The following is a 16,682-nucleotide window of genomic DNA, read 5'->3' on the forward strand; positions in this document are numbered from 1 at the left end:
AGCTTGTGCTCTGGGGTCTCCCCATGTCCCCTCCTCACCCTTTCCCTCCGACGCCCTGCCCGTCTGGTGCACCTGTGCGTGGCAGCCCCCATTCCTGCCGCAGTGTGAAGGGCTGCGGGCCGTGCGAGGGGAGCACCTGGAGAGCTCAACTCTAGGTGATGCTGGGCTGGATTTTCGGTTCCCCTGTGTCACACGCGTGTGTGCCCATTCGTCCCTCCTTTTGGCCTCGGGGCCAAGAGCTGACACCTCCTCCCTCTCCCCTCGTGTCCCGTGTCCCTTCCCCAGCACGGGTGGAGCTCTGTGCTTCCACTGCTCCACTGCGTCCTCTCCGGGGCTTTGTTTGTGGATCTTCCTGCTTCTTTTGGCAGTTTACACTTGGGACTCCCTACGCCTCAGAAAAACAGAGCCAAGGTGTCTCAGGACTGAGGCCCGGCGCAGTTTGCGTGTCCCTCGGTGGGAGAGTTTCCTTCCCAAAGGTATGAAACACAGGTCCTGGGCTTCCCTGGTGGCACAGTGGTTAAGAATCCGCCGGCCAATGCAGGGGACACGGGTTCGAGCCCTGGTCCGGGAAGATCCCACATGCCGCGGAGCAACTAAGCCCGTGTGCCACAACTACTGAGCCTGCACTCTAGAGCCCTCAAGCCACAACTACTGAGCCCACGTGCCACAACTACTGAAGCCCGTGCGCCCAGAGCCCGTGCTGTGCCACAAGAGAAGCCACCCCAATGAGAAGCCCGCTTGCTGCAACTAGAGAAAGCCCGCGCGCAGCAAGTAAGACCCGATGCAACCTAAATAAATCAATCAATAACTCTATATTAAAAGAAAAAAAAAACCACACAGGTCCTCACCCTGTTCCCTCTGCTTAGAGGGCTTTAACTTGTGACTTTATATTCCATACGCCTCCCCACGAACTGTCAGTATTTTCATTATTAAAATCTAGAAGCAAGGAAGAAATATCTTATGAAATTATATATTTTATAAATAATTTACCATTGCATTTCCCCCATTGCTTTTATTAATACAGGTTAGTGACGCAAACTGGTGAACTGTTCTCCTTGTTTCCCACGGCTTATCGTGTCCAAGTGGTGGGTGTTGGGGGTATAGGAGGCGTAGGCTCAGCCTGAGAGGTGGGCCCCAGGCCTGACCCTGCCTTGCTGAGAGGTAGGTAAGGCTGGGGACTGACAGCCGGCGGGCGGGGGCGGGGGGCAGCCTGGGGAGTGGGATGGAGTGGGCATGCCAGCTGTGTTACTCTCTGGGCCTTGGACTGCTTCACAGTTCACAGATGACCCCTTTGCTCCGTAGCTGTGAGGCGCAATTAGGAAATGTGAACCAGAAGGGACGCACAGGGAACTATACTCAGTATTATATAATAATGTATAAGGGAAAAGATTCTGAAAAAGAACATACATGTGTATAAATATGTGTGTATATGCATAATGTATATATGTATGTATAAAACTGAATCACTCTGCTATACACGTGAAACTTACATGATATTGTAAATCAACTGCAAGAAAGAAAACTGAAAGCTCTTTGTAAGCTGAGACTCCCTTCAGTGTGGATCGTGCTCCGGTTCCTGCAGTTGTCCTGTGGGCCAGATTTCTGTGGCTCTGGGGCTGGACATTTCCTGGGACACAAAGGTTTAACCTTGACTCTACATTCGTGAGATTCCTCTTGCCGGGTGGGAGGCCACCTGAGAACAGGGACCTCGTGTCAGTGGGCACCCAGTGCTGAGTGCAGAGAGTCTGCATCTGTCCCCAGGGAGCAAGTGGTATCCCCTCCTTGGCGTGGTCAGGACCCTCAGTGCGAGGACCCCGTGTGACGTGCTGACTTTGGAGAAGTAAACACACTAATCCACTGGATGTCCTGCACTCAGACACTCTCCTGGGAGGTGATGTGTGAGCTGCTTGAGAACTCTGTTTATTTTTGTATCTTTGGTCTCTGGCACGCTACCCAGCATGTAAGGGGCACCCAGGCGTGCTTGTTGGAGGGATGGGCTGTTGTGAAAGGCTGTGAATATGTCATCTATGAAGTCATAGTAGCTTAGTGGAGAGAGACCTGAAGGTCTCCAGGTGGTTTAGCTCAATGAGATTAATAACCTTTAGAGCATGTTTGTTTTTTCATAGAAAGAAACCAAAGTATAAAACAAGGGATTCAAAGACTCCCTGAGTTTTACTGTGTCAGAAATACAGTAAGAACAGCTTCTATTATTTTTCGTAGAGTACTTTTGTTCCCAGTGAATGTCAATAGGGATTGCAGTACATGGAATTTTTTTTTTTTTTTTTTGCAGTACGCGGGCCTCTCACTGTTGTGGCCTCTCCCATTGCGGAGCACAGGCTCCGGACGCACAGGCTCAGCGGCCATGGCTCACGGGCCTAGCTGCTCTGCGGCATGTGGGATCCTCCCGGACCGGGGCACGAACCCGTGTCCCCTGCATCGGCAAGCGAACTCTCAACCACTGCGCCACCAGGGAAGCCCCGGAATTTTTTTTTTAATGAGAACTTTTTTGAAACAAAGATATTTGAGCGAAAATTAACGGTATACTGTTAATCGGAAATTTTTTTCATTGGTTCTTTTCCTAAAACGACTTTAAATTTTATTAATGGAATTACTGAAAATTCGAGTTGGGACGAAGTGTTTTTTTGTTTTGTTTTTGGTTTTTTTTTTAACTATCTATGGGGGAAAAATCACACCTAGATTAAGTTAATGGATTTAAGAGTCATGGAGGAGGGACACTGTCATGACCATCTTGGTCCCTTTAATTCCATATGAGTCTTTACCCCTTTGGCTTTGTCTCATTTGCTGACAATTCACACTGCCCCATCTTTAATCTCTCACATGCAAAGAAAGAGAACACAAGTGTACATGGCAAGTGTGGTAACCAAAGAGGTTTATTATGAAGCATTTTTAAGTAACGCATTGGCTGACTGGTGAGACTCCTTTGTGGAAAGGTGATCTTGGTCTGTTGCAGAGAAGGGGGTGTTGCGTCTTGGCTTCCAGGAGGGAGATGGCAGGGGTAGTTGAGTGCCACGTTGACGCAGGCACAGCTGTCAGAAGTCCCTGGAAGAGGGGCTGTGGTGTAGGAGGTGGTACTCAGGGGCGCCGTGTCAAGGGCTGTGTGAGTGCTGGTGTTGGGAGGCTCGGCGTTCTTGACTCTGGATGTTGCAGACACCTTCCTTCGTGACTTCGGTGGCTCGTGGCAGAGGACACTTTGTGAGCGACTTTGGCACCCTTCCTGGGCCTGTCTGAGCCTGGGCTTTCCCAAGTGTGAATGGATGGGCTGGATCCAGTGTTTCGGGCTCTTGTGCGTCAGGTGCTCTCTTAGACCTTGATTCTCAAGCTGCTCGTGGTCCAGCCGGTCAGGCAGAGAGCCAAGTGTGAGGACAGCACAGTGCGCCAGACTCGAACTGGAAATGCGCATAAAGTGCGCTGGGCACACGAGGGCTACAGGAATGAATGGATCCTTCAGGATCCTTGGGCAGGAGTGGCACGTGCAGGGCTCTCAAGTGTGGGGCTGCTTCTCGGTGGAGAGGGTCCTCAGAGCTGCAGAAGATAAGGCCGAGACATGAGGGCCTAAGTGTCGGGGCTACGTGCTGGGGGGCCACAAAGGTATCTGGCCAGGGTGAAATCAGAATGTGTGGAGAGTGGGGGAGGGGCCTGGAAGCCGAGCCCCCACTAGGATGAGATGGGACCCCGAGCTGAGGCAGAGAGAGGTGGATGGGAAAGGAGGAGTTAGAGAGAAAAGCGGGTGAGGTGATGAGCGTTGTTGAGCAGTTGGCCGTGAAGAATGTGTGGGAAGGGTCTTGACAGGGGAGTAGACTTCGGCCTCATCAGTGGAGGCGCAGGCCTGGGGGAAGGACTTGGAGCTGTGGGTGCAGGGCTGGAACTGTGAGCCTGTCAGAAGTGAAGAGGGCCGGTGAGCGAGGAGGGGACCAGGGAGGGGAGCGTTTGAGCAGGGAGGGCGGGGTGCAGTGTCGAGGCCGAGTGGCCGAGGAGGGCGCGCCCTGGGGGGCCGTGAGCCTGGCACTGGGGGCGCTCTGTGATGAGGTGGCCCCGGGGCGGGGTGGGGCGTCAGTTTCAAGGGGAGGAGGAGCAGGGGGGAAGGAGGGAACGGCAGTGCCAGCGGGCCTGTGATGGCGGGTCCAGGGAGGTGGGGAGGGCAGCGCGCCCGGGGCAGGCGCCAGCCCCCTCTCAGCGTGGGCCCTGGGTAACAGGCGTTCTCTTTGCCGTTTCCAGTGCTTGCCCCTCCTCCACCGCCACCGCCACCCGTCCAAGGGTATGCCTTCAAGCCTCCACCCAGACCCGACTTCGGGACCTCCGGGAGAACGATCAAGTTACAGGCCAACTTCTTTGAAATGGACATTCCAAAAATTGACATCTATCATTATGAATTGGATATCAAGCCAGAGAAATGCCCAAGAAGAGTTAACAGGTATTCTGTTTTGTCCTTTATTTTAAAACGAATCAACCCTCCGATTCTCAGCAGATCCTTCTGACCTTTCCCCCCAGGAAGCTTCCGTTGCATTTTGGTTTTTTTTTAAAGTGTTCTTGTATTGAGATACAAAGAAATATGCATTGGAAGTGTGCTGCTCAGTGAGGTTTGACGAATGTTTAGCCACGCCCCTCACCCCCCACCCCAAAAGTTGCCCCGTACCCCCGACCCCCACCAGCAGTGCTGGGGTCCGTCCCTGGGGGCTCGTTTCCTGCCTGTGTAAATGGAGTCGCGCCGCCCACGGGTCCGTGAGAGCTGAGAGCTGCCCCTTCGTCCCGCTTCTCTCAGCATGTGTTTGAGGTTGACCTGTACCATCGTGTGTGTTAACAGCTTCTTATGTTTGTTGCAGAGGAATGTGTTACCATACAGTTATTTCATGGTTCATTTACTCACCCTCTCATTAGGTGCTTAGGCGCTCTGGGCTTTGCTGTTATGAATGAAGCTGCTGTGAACTGCTTGTTCAAGTCTTTTGTGAACACACGTTTTCATTTCTCTTAGATAAATACCTGGGAGTGGAGTAGCTGGATCAAAGGGTAGTGTAGGTTCAGCTGTAGGAGACACTGCCGAGTAGTTTTCCAGCGTGCTTGTACCGCCTCACGCTCCCATTGGCAGCCAGAGTTCCCGCTGCTCCACATCCTTGTCAGCACTTGGTATGGTTAGTCTTTTTGATCTTTGCCATTTTGGTGAGTGTGTAATGGTTTCTTATTGTGGTTTAATTTCATTTCTTGGTAACTAATGAGTTGAGCACCTTTTCATGCATTATATCCTTTTTTTTTTTTTTTTGCAATGAGTTGTTTGACTTTCTCTCTTCTCTTTAATTTGTTTGTTTATTTATTTTTGGCTACATTGGGTCTTTGTTGCTGCGCGCGGGCTTTCTCTAGTTGCGGCGAGAGGGGGCTATTCTTCCTCGCTGTGCGTGGGCTTCTCATTGCGGTGGCTTCTCTTGTTGCAGAGCACGGGCTGTAGGCACGCGGGCTTCGGGTGGTTGTGGCACGTGGGCTTCAGTAGTTATGGTTCACGGGCTCTAGAGCGTAGGCTCAGTAGTTGTGGCGCGCAGGCTTAGTTGCTCCACGGCATGTGGGATCTTCCCGGGACAGGGCTCGAACCTGTGTCTCCCGCATTGGCAGGCGGATTCTTAACCACTGCGCCACCAGAGAAGTCCCTGGAAGGGGTTATTATATTGTGTGTTCTAAGAAACCTTTGACTTCCTGAAGGTTACAAAAATACTTGTCAATTTTGTTTTTGAACAGTTGTGGTTTTAGTCTAATTCCTTTTGCTACTGTTGTCATGTGTTTTACTCCTACATATGTTATAAACCCCATGGTACAATGTTGTTATTTTAAAGAAATTAAGAAAATAGTCTATTTACCCACATATTAACCATATCTAGTTCTCTTTATTTCTTTCTGTTGATCAGTGTTTATACCTGGCATCATTTTCCCCTCAGCCTGAAGAATATCTTTTATCCTTTCTCATTGTACAAACCTGCCATTGATGAATTCTCCCACCATTTTTTAAAATCTGCAAATATGTGTATTTTCTCCTCATTTTTGAAAGACTTTTGCTGGATGTAGAATTTTAAATTGACGGTTTTTTCCCTAGCAACTTAAAGGTGTAATTACATCGTCTTTTAATCCTCATTGTTTCTGGTGAAATCTGTTTTTTGTTGTTGTTGTTTTTTGTAGTTCTCCCGTATCTGTCTTTTTTCTTTCAAATACTTTCTACTTAATTTTGCTTTTCACCAGTTTGACAATGATATGCCTAGGTGGAGTTTTCTTTGTATTTTTCCTTCTTGGGATCCTTAATGTTTATGTCTTTCATGTTATTTGGGTGAAATACTGGCAGTCATTTCTTTACATTTTTTTCCTGTCCCATTCCCTTCTCTACTTCCAGGATTGCAGTTATGTGTATGTTAGACCATTTGATATTGTCTTGTGATTGTGATTTAAAAAAAAAAAAATGTTCTCCCTCTTTTCTCAGTTTGGGTAATCTTTATTGGTCTCTCTTTAAGATCACTTTATCTCCCCCCCCACACCTTTTTTTGGTAATATCCAATATTCTGTGGTAACCATCCAAAAATTTTTTTCATTTATATAGTGTACTTTTTCTAGAATTGGCATTTGGTTCTTTTTCATAGTTTACATTTCTGCTGAGATTTCTCATCTGTTCATTCATAGCTGCCATCTTTTTGCTTGATGACTTTGAATGTATTTATAGTAATAGCATATTTATGATAGCAGCCCGTGTCTGCTAATTATAACAGATGGGTCATTTCAGGGTCTGTTTCTATTGGCAGGTTTTCCCTTAGATTACATGTCACCTTTCCTTGCTTATTCACATGCATAGTGAATTTTTTGTTTGTTGAACATTATGTATGTTATGTTGAGGGAGTCTGGCTTTTGCTGTCTTCTCTGGTACCCTCCCCCACAGATTCCTGCCTCTTCTGCCCCCATCTCTGCAGCACAACAAGACTGCTGCTCTCTTATGCTCCCCCTCCATTTTCTGATTTAGAAATTGTTCCCAGCAGAGTGGATGTTCGTTTTCCTTCCGTCGGTAGTCACAGCCCTAAGCTGCCTGTTTTCAATGTCAAAAACAGCTCTCAGGTTTTCTCTAGTTTGTTTAGTTTTTTAGGGCAGGAGGAGAAGTCTACTTACTTTGTCATGGTCAGAAACAGAGTTCTGAGTTGCAGTTTGATAATAAGTCAGATTGGTTACCCAGTTTGTGCCGGTGCCCTATAAAGTGCTCTTTGCTGTAAAGTTTTTCCTGATCACAGTCTTTGTATGAGAAAGAATGTTTGGGGATTCATTTCCCTTATTTGTAAAACTGAACAGTTGGATTCACTCAGTGTGGCCAGTATACATTGGTCCAGACTTTTTATTTGTTTATTTATTTATTTATTTGCAGTACGTGGGCCTCTCACTGTTGTGGCCTCTCCCATTGCAGAGCACAGGCTCCAGAGGCGCAGGCTCAGCGGCCATGGCTCACGGGCCCAGCCACTCTGCGGCATGTGGGATCTTCCCAGACTGGGGCACGAACCCGTGTCCCCTGCATCGGCAGGCAGACTCCCAACCACTGCGCCACCAGGGAAGCCCATGTCCAGACTTTTTAGAAGGTGGCTTGGTGTATATGTTAAAATAAAAATAGTATATACCCTTTGACCCACCAATTCTACTTCTGAGTATTTATTCCCAAAAGACATGTCTCCAAAGAAACAATACTTGACAGTTATATGAGGTCCTTTAAATATGTGCTTACTAAAAAATGTGTTTGTGAACCAAAACTTTGGGCACAACTGGTTTAAACAGCTTTATTTACTAAAGGTCTTCTGAGATCTTTTAATATGCCTTATATGCTGTGAGACTCTCAATGAATGGGCTTGTTTGATTTTGAGTTTCCTTGGGATAAAATCCTGTGAGGATCTGTGATTTGGATATATTCTTAGAGCTGGAATGAAGGCATGAAAAAGCACGTTTTCTGGGCTTTTGATTGGCGTGGTGGCACTGGGCTCTTATGATGCCATCAACCACGGTGTACAAGAAGCTTCTTTTATGAGAACAGGCATGACTAAGGCTTTGTCATCTGGCAACAGGAAAAGGCTGATGGTGACTAAAATGCGATGTTTTTACCTGACTGTATTCCCACAGTCCCACAGTTGTAGTTATGACTGTAAGGTTCTAAAGTTACCCAGTGTTTAGAAATTGCCTCATGAAACAGAAAGTAGCAAAGATGGGTCTTGATCTGCACTTTTTTCCAATTTATTGCTAGAATTTTATTTGGTTGTTACAAAATCTGCAAGGATATGTATATTAAAAGCGGGGGTGGGACATGAAAGGCAGCCAGAAGAGTAAGTTATCTTCAAGTTACCTGAAGTGCCAGGCTAATTTTATACTATATTTAAACCTTTCCAAGAAAGTAAAATAGCATAGGTAGGCAAAGGAATTGTTTGAGAGAGAGAAATAGAGTGAGAAGCATAGGCCATAATGAGGTAAGTGGACACATTCATGGGAAAAGACTTCATCCCACTTTAACTAAATTTTCATATTTCTAGAAAAAAAACCAAGGTTAGCCCACACCAAGCTGAACATCATATAAAGAAAAAAAAAACAGCCCTTAAATATTTAAGGGTGTTGAGCTGCATTTTGTGGCAAGGCCAGCCCACAGACTGGCATGCCATGCTGCTCCCCTGGGTTTTGAGCCAACCTGAGAGTTGCTGTGTAGTTAAATGTGTGAACCTTCAGGGTTCTTCATTTTACTATTAATTCTGATGGACTTTGGCCTAAGGTCCAATCTCAAAATTATAATCATTCATAATAGCTTAGAAAAACGTTGGAAGTAAGGTTTTTGTGCTGGCAAAACCCATGGCTAAAACCTTGACTTAGTCCCTCTCGGCAGCCACACTACCAACCGGCCGACATTTATGAAACCTCCGCTGTGTGATAGGCACTGTGCCGGCGGGCGGACGGTAGGGGCCAAGGTAGACATGGTTCCTGTCCCTAGTTGGGAAGGGAGAGTCAGGGCAGTGACTGACAGTATCGGGGCAGCGCTGGAAGAGGGGACCCGGAGGGGAAGGGGGGGTGGAAGAGCAGGCAGCTCCGGCCGCAGACTGTCCCCTGGCACTGACCCTGTCCAGACAGTCCTCGGCACCCCGTCTGCTTCCACACTGCAGCCTCTGTTAGAGCAGTGCCTTAATTCTGAGCTCCCAAAACCTTGTGCAGGGCACATGGTAGATATTCAATAAATTCAACCCTGAGGCTTCATTCAAGACTGAGAGGAAAATGCCATCTACAGACGTTCTGATGAGTCACTGTGCATCCCGGCCTGCTGTGCCCTTAGTCTCGATCACCCTTCTGAGCGGCCTCTGTGGGAGGGGTTCAGTGTAAGGCGAGGTCCCTCTTCTCAGGATGCCTCCAGTATCATCGCGGCTGCAGCTGGTCACACACAACAGCCAGGGCCCAGAGCTAGTCTAGGCTGTGCGGGCCTTACAGCCAGCGCTAGGAAACCTTGCCAACGGGTCAGAAGTAGTGGTGCCGTGCTCGGAAGCGCGGGATGGGCTACTGGAAGGAGGGAGGTGTGCTCCTGACCTTTCGTCTGCACTTTCCCTCTTGTTCCTCCTGCACTCTGTCAAGTGGCCCTAGGAGAGCCCTGCTCAGGTGCTCACGCGGTGCTCGGGAAGAGCCGGGCAGGGCAGCATGACTGCGTCACGTGCAGCCTGCTGCTTATGGGTACTGTCCACTGGAGGAAATGTACGTTGGTCCAGACTTTTCAGAAGGTGGTTTTGTGTATATATGTAAATAAAAATAATACCCCATATACCTTTGACCCACCGATTCTGCCTCTAAGTGTTCATCCCAAAGAGAGATATGTACAAGGATGTCTAATATCGTGATGGCGAAAAGCGAGAGAGAAAAGAAGTCATTTCGGTATCAACCAATGGGGATGGTTAAGTAAACATACTGTGGAGTACTGTGAAACGATGGACAGCAATGAAATGGAGCTTCACAGTATGAATACCACGTCTGGAAACATAGACAACTATGTGGTTAATATTACGTTACAGTACATGATACAATAACATTTCTATTTCTAGACTTGATGCCACTTTGTATATAGTGACAAGGAAAGGTGTTAAACACACATCCTGGGAAAACAGCAAGCTCCAGAACCATGTGTGTTTAAAAAATAATACACTGTATTTTTTTTATGTACCTATGTATTTATATAAATGCATAGGTTTAAAAATAATAAGGTTGCTTCTGAGAAGAGAATTGAAATAAAGAGGTGGTCTAGGTGGACTTGGAGCATTATCCGTGTTTGAAATTTACAGTGAGAATGTATTAATGAAAAAATCTGTGTAACTAGAAATTACCAAAAGAATACATTAAAAAATGTTTAGTGACTTATTTATTTTATAACTGGAAGTTTGTATACCTCTTAATCTCCCTCACCTATTTCACTCATCACCCCCTGCAACCACCTGTTTGTTCTCTATGTCTATGAGTCTCTTTCTGTTTTGTTATGTTTTTTCACTTGTTAAGTGAAATCATACAGTATTTGTCTTTGTCTGACTTCTTTCACTTAGCATAATACCTTCTAGGTCCATCCATGTTGTTGAAAATGGCAAAATTTTGTTCATTCTTATGGTTGAGTAATACTCCAGTGAATGTATGTGTGTGTGTGTGTGTGTATGTATATATATACATACACACACACACACACACACATTACATCTTTATCCATTCATCTATTAGTGGACACTTAGTTTGCTTCCATATCTTGGCTATTGTAAATAATGCTGCCATTAACATAGGGGTGCACGTACCTTTTATATTGTATATCTAATTAGTGGTTTTGTTTTCTTCAGAAAAATATCCGGAAGTGGAATTGTTAGATTGTATGGTAGTTTTTAACTTTTTGAGGAACCTCCATACTGTTTTCCATAGTGGCTGCACCAATTTACATTCCCCCCAGCAGGGCACAAGGGCTCCCTTTTTCTACGTCCTTGCCAACACTTTTTATTTGTGGTCAGCCATTCTGATAGGCGTGAGCTTATATCTCATTGTTTTGTTTTGCATTTCCCGGATGATTAGTGATGTTGAGCATCTTTTCATGTGTCTGGTCGTCTGTGTATCTTCTTTGGAAAAATGTCTGCTCAGGTGCTCTGCCTGTGTTTAATCAGGTTGTTTGGTTTTTTGATGTTGAGTTGTATGAGTTCTTTGTATATTTTGGATGTTAACCCTTTATCAGATATATTGTTTGCAAATACCTTCTCCTATTTAGTAGGTGGCCTTTTCATTTTGTTGATAGTTTCCTTTGCTGTGAAAAGTTTTTTAGTTGGAAGTAGTCCCATTTGTTTATTTTTGCTTTTGTTTCCCTTGCTTAAGGAGACAGATCCAAAAAAAATACTGCTAAGATTATGTCAGAGAGCATACTGCCTGTGTTTTCTTCTGGGAGTTCTACGGTTTCAGGTCTTAAATATAAGTTTTTAATCCATTTTGAGTGTATTCTTGTAAAAAAAAGTAGTCCAGTTTGATTATTTTACATGTAGCTGTCCAGTTTTCCTAACACCATTTATTGAAGAGGCTGTCTTTTCCCCACTGTATATTCTTGCCTCCCTTGTCATAGATTAATTGATCGTGTAAGTTGGGTTTATTTCTGGGCTCTATTCTGTTCCACTGATCTGTGTGTCTGTTTTTGTGCCCATACCATACTGTTTTGATTACTGTAGCTTTGTAGTATAGTTAGAAATCAGGGCACATGATACCTCCAGCTTTGTTCTTAAGATCGTTTCGACTGTTTTGACTGTTTGGGGTCTTTTGCATTTTCATATAAATTTTAGAGTTATTTATTCTAGTTCTCTGAAAAATGCCATTGGTTTTTTGATAGGGACTGCACTGAATCTGTAGAGTGCCTTGGGTAGTATGGTCATTTTAACAATATTAATTCTTCCAATCCATGAATGTGTCTTTCCACTTGTTTGTGTTGTCTTCAGTTTCTTTCATCAGTGTCTTATAGTTTTCTGAGTACAGGTCTTTTACCTCCTTGGTAAGATTTATTCCTAGGTATTTTACTCTTTTTGATGGGATTGTTTCCTTAATTTCTCTTTGTGATAGTTCGTTATTAGTATATAGAAATGTAATAGATTTCTGTATATTAATTTTGTATCCTGCCCCTTTACCTAATTCATGTATTAGTTCTAATAGGTTTTTGGTGGCATCATTAAGATTTTCTATATATAGTGTCATGTCATCTGCAAACAGTGACAGTTTTACTTCTTCCTTTCCAATTTGCATTCCTTTTGTTTCTTTTTCTTATCTGATTGCTGTGGCTGGGACTTCCAAAACTATGTTGTATCAAAGTGGCAGGAGTGGACATCCTTGTCTTCTTGTTTCTCTTCTCAGAGGAAATGCTTTCAGCTGTTCACCATTGAGTGTGATGTTGGCCGTTTGTCATATTATGGCCTTTGTCATGTGGAGGTATGTTTCCTCTATACCCACTTTGTTGAGAGTTTTTAATCATAAATAGATGTTGAATTTTATCAAATGCTTTTTCTACATTTATTGAGGTAATGATGATATTTATTTATTTATTTATTTAAATTTATTATTTTTTTTGCGGTATGCAGGCCTCTCACTGTTGTGGCCTCTCCCATTGTGGAGCACAGGCTCCGGACGCGCAAGTTCAGCGGCCGTGGCTCACGGGCCCAGCCGCTCCGCGGCATGTGGGATCCTCCCGGACCGGGGCATGAACCCGTGTCCCCTGCATTGGCAGGCGGACTCTCAGCCACTACACCACCAGGGAAGCCCAATGATGATTTTTATTCTTCAGTTCATTAATATGGTATATCACATTGTTTGATTTGCAGATATCGAAACATGCTTGCATCTCCGATACAAATCCCACTTTATGGTGTATGATCTTTCTAATGTATTACTGAATTTGATTTGCTTACATCTTGTTGAGGATTTTTGCATCTATGTTTATCAGATATCGGCCTGTAATTTTCTGTTTTTTATGGTGTCTTTGTCTGGTTTTGGTATCATGGTGATGCTGGCCTCATCAGATGAGTTCAGAAAGCACTTCTTCCTCTTCAATTTTCTGGAATAGTTTGAAAAGAATAGGTTTAACTTTTCTTTAAATGTTTGGTAGAATTCATCTGTGAAGTCATTTGGTCTTGGACTTCTGTCTGTTGGGGTTTTTTAAATTACAAGAAAGCATTTTTTTAAAAGAGGAAACTTCTCAGAATTTTGGTAACAAGGCAGACAAGCTGCCAAGGGAGCGTTTCAGCCGCTCTGGATTAGCAGACATGTCCTGTTAACCACGAGGCCATTTCACATCTGGCCACTGACACTCTGCAGTGTGTGGCTTGTGCCTCTGTGTCCTTGTGTGTAAAATAGAGGTGGTGTTGACCTCCTAGGTTACTGTGAGGACTGAATGAGTTGTTCCATGTGCAGCCTGGCAGAGAGTAGGTGCCAACACGTTTGCCATTGTCATCTTCACTCTACGTTTTAATATGTGGATCATTCTGTAAGATACTGAGCACGTAATGAGTCTCTAGAACGTGTACGGATAGTATCTGGGGGCCCGTGCCTTTTGAGTGAGGTCAGGATCATAGCTTGAGAATTAGGTTCAGTAAAGGTGTTTGTCCAGGGAGCCAAACTGATGTAGTACAGGAACTTTGCTTTCCAGTGGTCAAACTTGATATGAAGAAAGAACTAAACACAGGGACTTGAGGAATGACATGTGCCCAGGTGGTTCTGCTCAGACATATCTCAGCAGTCACTGGGGAGAATCTGGTCCAAAAAAGTCCTTGGGCCTGGAAAGGGGTGGGGGGTTGGGGAGAGTTACCGTTTAATGGGAACGGAGCTTCTCTTGGGGAATAAGAAGTAGTTCTGGGCATGGATGGTGGTAATGATTGTACAACAATATGGATGTACTTGATGCCCCTGAACTGTACATGTAAAAATGACTGATGACAAATTTTATGTTATCTGTATTTTACCACAGTTAAAACAGAGAGAGAAGGATAGGAAGGCACTGGCCAGCCTCTGGGAGTCAGTCTGGGCTGATAGAGAGAAGGGACCTTCACATTTTAGAATTAGTTGCTATCAGGTCATAAAAATTAAGCAATGATCCCTACTTACGTTTTGCAAAAGATGATACAAGGTGATCAAGTGGGCCATCGAGGCACAGGGACATCGTGTGGGTAATGAGGATGCTTTCTCTTGGTCCATGTGGTGGTCAGGGCTGTGTACCATTAGTCACCTGAGCAGGATTGCTTCGTAGACCATCAGGGTGACTCCAGAGGTAATGACTGAACAGCCTCCTTCTTTGAACAAATATTTACTGAGCGCCTGGTGTGCCAAACTGCCAGGTGCTGGATGTTCCTGGGTAGGACGTGACTCCCACCCATAGTTTGGTGTGTAGGTGGAGTCATCATGCCAACAGTTGAATTCAGCTGAGAACAGTAAGTGTTACTGTAGATAAACGTTTTGTGTTGTGTGGGCTCTATTTATTGCTTTGAATACTAGACACCTAGTTGCCCTCAGCACAAGGTACTGAGAAGCTTTCTTTGTCCTCTCTCTTCTCCTCCTTCTGTCATAAATGGAACGTCTGTATGTCGGTGGGTCTTTTTCTGGGCCCTCGATTCTTTCCTGAGTTCTGCTTGTCTGTTCCTCCAGCACCACACTGTCTCTGTCATGGTAGCTTTTACGTCCACCAGGTACCTTTTCAAGAGTGTGCTTACCAGCCTTTATCCTTCGTTATTTCCAAATACATTTTAGAATTAGTTTATTAAATCCCATCAGATAAAAATTAACCCCTCTGGATTTTCATTGGGATTGAGGAATGAATTTGTTTGCAGAATTGAATATTCCTGTCCGTGACTATGGTATATCAGTTGGTTGTTTTGTTTCTTATGGTGTTTCCAACTCCCAAATAAAAGAGTTGTGTATGCCACTTGGAACCAGTTGTCCCCTCTCCCTTATTCCCTACACACGTAACTGTGGGGAAGTCCATTTCTCGTTGTAATGTACTTTACTGGTCCCTTTAGGAAGGACCACATTGGTTTGGCTGACCTACTCCAATCCTGGGGGAGAGAGCAGCAGTGGAGGGTGGGGCTTTCTCTTATTTTGTTCTGCATCTGTGTTTATAAGCGAGATTGTCCCACGATCACCTTGTTGTGTTTTGAGATAAAAGTTTTTCTAGCTTCATAAAATGAGTTGGGGCGTGTGCCCTCCTAATTCTGTTCATGATAAATTTGAATTCAGTTGGCGGATTTGTTCTTTGAATGTGGGCAGGACTCCCCAGTGGAGCCATCTGGACCTTGAGTTGACCGTGAAGTCTTGGCCAAGAAGATGGGGTCCTTGAAGTTTGGGGGGGAGTGGTCTGGAGACAGCGTGGAGGAAGGGGCCACCTTGTCTTGGGTGGCCCAGAGTAGTGTGTGGAGCAGCAGGTGAGATTGCACCCTGGCTACTGGTCAGGGGTGGTGGGGATGGAGGTCAGAGCTGCACTAGCTGTCCTTGAGGACAGCTAGGGCTGTCCTTGTCCTGCTAGGGCTGTGATCTCCCAGTTGGTGTCAGAGGCCCGGTGCCTTCTTGGTGAAGCCAGCAAAGCAGAGGCTCCATCTGTCCCAGGGACTCCCCAAGCAGTGGGTGTTTGGGGCAGGATTAGCTGGATCCCCGGGGACCCACCTCCTGCAGCTAGCACAGTTGAAAGTCAGCTGGGCAAAGCCAGTTTGAATAAGCAAACCCTTCTTAGGCCCGCTTTTCTCATTCAAGGAAAAGAATGGAATGAATTTCTGGTTCTTGCGTCCTGAAAGATGACCAAGGCTGTGTCCCACAGAAATACCCTTACGGCAACAAGCCTGAGCTCAGATGTGCCTCCCCCTCCTCTGTCCACCTCCCCTTTCCCTGCTGTCAGAATCCATCTCCTTCTTTACCACATCCCATGAGCTGCTGTTTGCTGATAATGACTGAGATTTTGAGCCTCTAACAGTCTGTTTGCTATCAATCCTTTGCATGTTTCCCTTACGAGGACCTTTGGGGACCAGGCAGGCATCACAGCTTTTCCTATCTGTACTTTATCAGAGTCGGGTGAGTTAATGTAACATGCTGACAGAGGTGTTCCAGGTGGGGCTCCCCTGGAGCAGAGAAGTGCAGAGAGGGAGGGTGGTCGGTGGGCCTGGCGCTTCCCTGGGCCTTGGGGCCCGCAGGAGAGCTGAGCTGTCCCTGGTCATCGCGGTGCGTTTCTCTGCTGAGTCGTGGACAGATAGGCAAAACGGGGCGAGGTAGGGCCACTGGTCTGCTCGGTCCTCAGAGCCCCACAGTAGAACAGCTGCTTCGTGCTCGCCGGGTTCCTGCCGCTCCCGTTGACGCCCCAGAATCTTCGTCGCTTACAGTAGCAAACCTGCACTGCATGTTCAGGGTCTTCGTGCCGGAGCCCAGACTGGAAGGGCAGTGGTACCCAGGGCGAGCTGTACAGCGAACCGCAGGAGCCCGAGGCCCCGGCCGAGCCAGCCCGCGGTGTCGGCGGGGCGGGGGGCGCTCTGTGTGCACGTCACACGTGGCAGCTAGTCCAGCAGCTTCCGGAGCAGGAACCCCGTCCGCTAGTCTTCCGTGGATGCAGCGTGCACAGTGCTGGGCGGGGAGGGGCTTCTCCCATGCTTGAGTCACTAAATGAGTGAGCGTAAACC

The 16,682-nt window shown here is 46.2% G+C and overlaps 1 protein-coding gene across 3 annotated transcripts in view; it reads left to right on the forward strand.

Annotated features, from left to right (window-relative positions):
• The window catches only part of AGO2 (argonaute RISC catalytic component 2), a 97,519-nt gene that overhangs the window by 46,679 nt on the left and 34,158 nt on the right, over positions 1-16,682 (forward strand). For 2 of the 3 annotated variants that reach the window (XM_082601298.1, XM_082601299.1), the window contains exon 2: positions 4,237-4,432. The exons of the other annotated variant lie outside the window; for it this stretch is intronic. In XM_082601298.1, coding sequence (XP_082457424.1) covers positions 4,237-4,432 — 196 coding nt within the window. The remainder of the gene's footprint in view (positions 1-4,236; positions 4,433-16,682) is intronic. 3 annotated transcript variants of the gene reach the window in all.

This window comes from Mesoplodon mirus (genome assembly GCF_964341445.2).
Source record: "Mesoplodon mirus genome assembly, chromosome: 16".
Taxonomy (NCBI): domain Eukaryota; kingdom Metazoa; phylum Chordata; class Mammalia; order Artiodactyla; family Ziphiidae; genus Mesoplodon; species Mesoplodon mirus.